Raw genomic sequence first — 2,517 nt, 5'->3', positions numbered from 1 at the left:
CGGGGGTGGGGGGGGGGAGGGGGGGGGGGGGGGGGGGGGGGGGGGGGGCGGCAGCGGCGCGGTCTGCTGAGAGGACACTTGGAGAGAATGACAGCTGCCTCCGGGTTTGGAACGAGGAGGAGTCGCACGTGGCAAAGGCGGGAGCGAGGGCAGGAGGGCTGAGGGTGCCGAGTCTCTAGTTTGGGTCACTGGATGCCGAGGCCCCCTTCCCGGGTCAAAGGGGGAGCAGAGGGAGGACCAGCCGCTCCCGAGGCGCCAGCCCTTTGGGGGCTTGGGGGGAAGGGTGGCTGAGCGTCGTTCGTCCTTCACCAGACACCGATTCACTGGCGCCAGGCCCTGGGACAGAGCCTCTCCCCCTGCTAGCCCCACCCCGCAGCGCCTCTGGGCCCCTGCCATCTAAAGCAGGGACTCTGTTGATGGGGACTCCCTATCCCCCCCGAGGGCCACTGCCTGTCGGCCCCTGGCTTCCGTCCAGCAGGAGCCTCTGCCTCCTGGGCCCTGGCTGGAACCGGCCCCATCCAGATCCCTGCTCTGCGGCCACTAGACAGTTCACCTAACTTCGCCAGCCCCGCCTGCTAAGCCCCATGTCCTCTGGAGGTGGGTCCTTGTCTATGGTGGCCCTGGAGGGGTTGTCTGAAGGATCTAGAAGCTGGAGGGGTCGGAAGCTGCTTGGTGAGGCATGCTGTGGACGGGGCATGGCCACAGTGGGCAGTGGTGCCCAAAGCTGGCCCCACACCTCGGCTTCAGCTCCCCTCTGGCCGGCTGTGTGGCAGGGCCGGCCACCCCAGACCTGCCTCACCGCCCTCCTTCCCTCTCCCCCTGCAGATAGAAAGCTTTCGAGCCACCATGGCGCAGCGCCTGGTACGTGTGCTGCAGATCTGCGCCGGCCACGTGCCCGGTGTCTCAGCCCTGAACCTGCTGTCCCTGCTCAGGAGCTCGGAGGCCCCGGCCCCGGAGGACCAGTAAGGGCTGCCAGCCCCCGAGCCTCTGCTCCCCACGCCTGGTGAACTTCCGCTGTTGCTGAAGACCGGGTCAGGGCCTGGTGGGCTCTGGCCCAGCAGTCAGACACTCGCACAACTGAACTCATCCACGCTGCTGCAGGGACCCCCGCCAGCGGGCCTGCGGCCCCTCCCTCCCAAGCTCACCCCAGCAGAGCCCGTGTCCTCCACCTGCCGAGGCGCAGCTTCAGGCTCCGTTTGAACAAAGCGTCCATGGCTCAAAAAAATTCCGAAAACCCCTGGCCTCCTCCACTGCCTTGATTTTGCAAATGAGGACACTGACTCCAATCCATCAGGAGGGCCGGGCAGGGGGAGCTCGCACTCTGTGACCCAATCCGACCCCACACACTGGCCTTACCATTCTTCTAGAACCTGGTGCTGCCCCTTAGAGCCTCAGTTTCCCCGGGTGTGGAGTGGAGGTCGTCCTGCTGACCTTGTCACCTTATGAGGACTGGGTGAAATGACCTAGGGGACAAGGCCGCGGTTGTATTTCTCTCCCCTCCCCCTCCGTATGCTCCAGGCATTTCATATTAAGGTACTGAAGAGGCACGCAGTGAACAGCAACCATTGTTTGAAATCACACAGAGCTGGGTTCAAAAGCTGGTGCAAACCCAGGAATTACACTGTCTGTGAACTCAGAAGTCGGGGAGAATGATGTGCGAGTCTCTCTGGAGGGCTGGTGTCCTGCTCAGCAGCGAGAGGTTGTGCCTTGACTGTGGTTCCTCTTCTCCTTTGGGTCTAGTTAGAATTTGCCAAAGTGCCAGGGTCAGATTCCAGAAATGCTGTCAGCTGGGCTGGGGCTCCTGCCACTCCCTGGTGGCCAGCTGGGCACACGGGAGCTTGGGGGCAAAGTGGGGCTGGTGGACGAGACCTCAGGAGGAGAGACGGGTGTGGGCTCCCTGGGACCGTGATGGCTCCCCCCACCTCCACCCTGCCCGCCTGTGCCGGGGCCCCTTCATGCCCCGCCTGGCGCCCTGGGCAGGGCCGTCACCACCACAGCCCGAGCTCATGCTCTTCATGAAACGGGGCCGACTTGAGCCAAACGGGGGTTGCCATGAGGACAGGGCCTGCCCTTCTCTCCATGGGCTTCTGCCAGAGCTGGGCCCGCACCGCACCCTGGTGCTCAGTAGGGCGGGGCAGCCAGACACCGGCTGATTTGGGGCCGCCCTGCGGGCCCCCCTGAGAACCTCAGCCGCATAGATTCCGGTCAGGATCCCAGTGTCTGTGACACAGCAGGACAGCACATGCTCCAGTCTCCTCGCGCCACCGCTCCCGTGTCCCCCGACGGACCTGCGAGGTGGACCGGGTTTCCCTGCTTCAGCCGACAAAAGCCGCACCGCTGCCACCAGAGGTGTGTGCCTGTCACAGGGCCCTTCGGGCAGCCGACCTCCGGCCGGTCGAACGAAGGTTCCGGCACTTCTGCTGGGCAGGCCCCGACTGGCGGCACAGAAGCGGGCGCACAGGCCTTGTGCCCGAGAAGGCAGCTGTGGGGAAGGGCAGTCTCTTACGAGCCGCTCCC

At 65.0% G+C, this 2,517-nt stretch overlaps 1 protein-coding gene across 1 annotated transcript in view; it reads left to right on the top strand.

Annotated features, from left to right (window-relative positions):
• Positions 1-1,639, top strand: part of CENPM (centromere protein M) — a 10,911-nt gene extending 9,272 nt beyond the window's left edge. Inside the window, exon 6 of the mRNA XM_077757851.1 lies at positions 826-1,639. Coding sequence (XP_077613977.1) covers positions 826-966 — 141 coding nt within the window. The 3' untranslated portion in view covers positions 967-1,639. The remainder of the gene's footprint in view (positions 1-825) is intronic.
• The last annotated feature ends 878 nt before the right edge of the window (positions 1,640-2,517 follow it).

Source organism: Crocuta crocuta, unplaced genomic scaffold (genome assembly GCF_008692635.1).
Source record: "Crocuta crocuta isolate KB4526 unplaced genomic scaffold, BGI_CrCroc_1.0 scaffold143, whole genome shotgun sequence".
Classification (NCBI taxonomy): Eukaryota; Metazoa; Chordata; class Mammalia; order Carnivora; family Hyaenidae; genus Crocuta; species Crocuta crocuta.
This window is presented reverse-complemented; position numbering and strand designations above follow the sequence as displayed.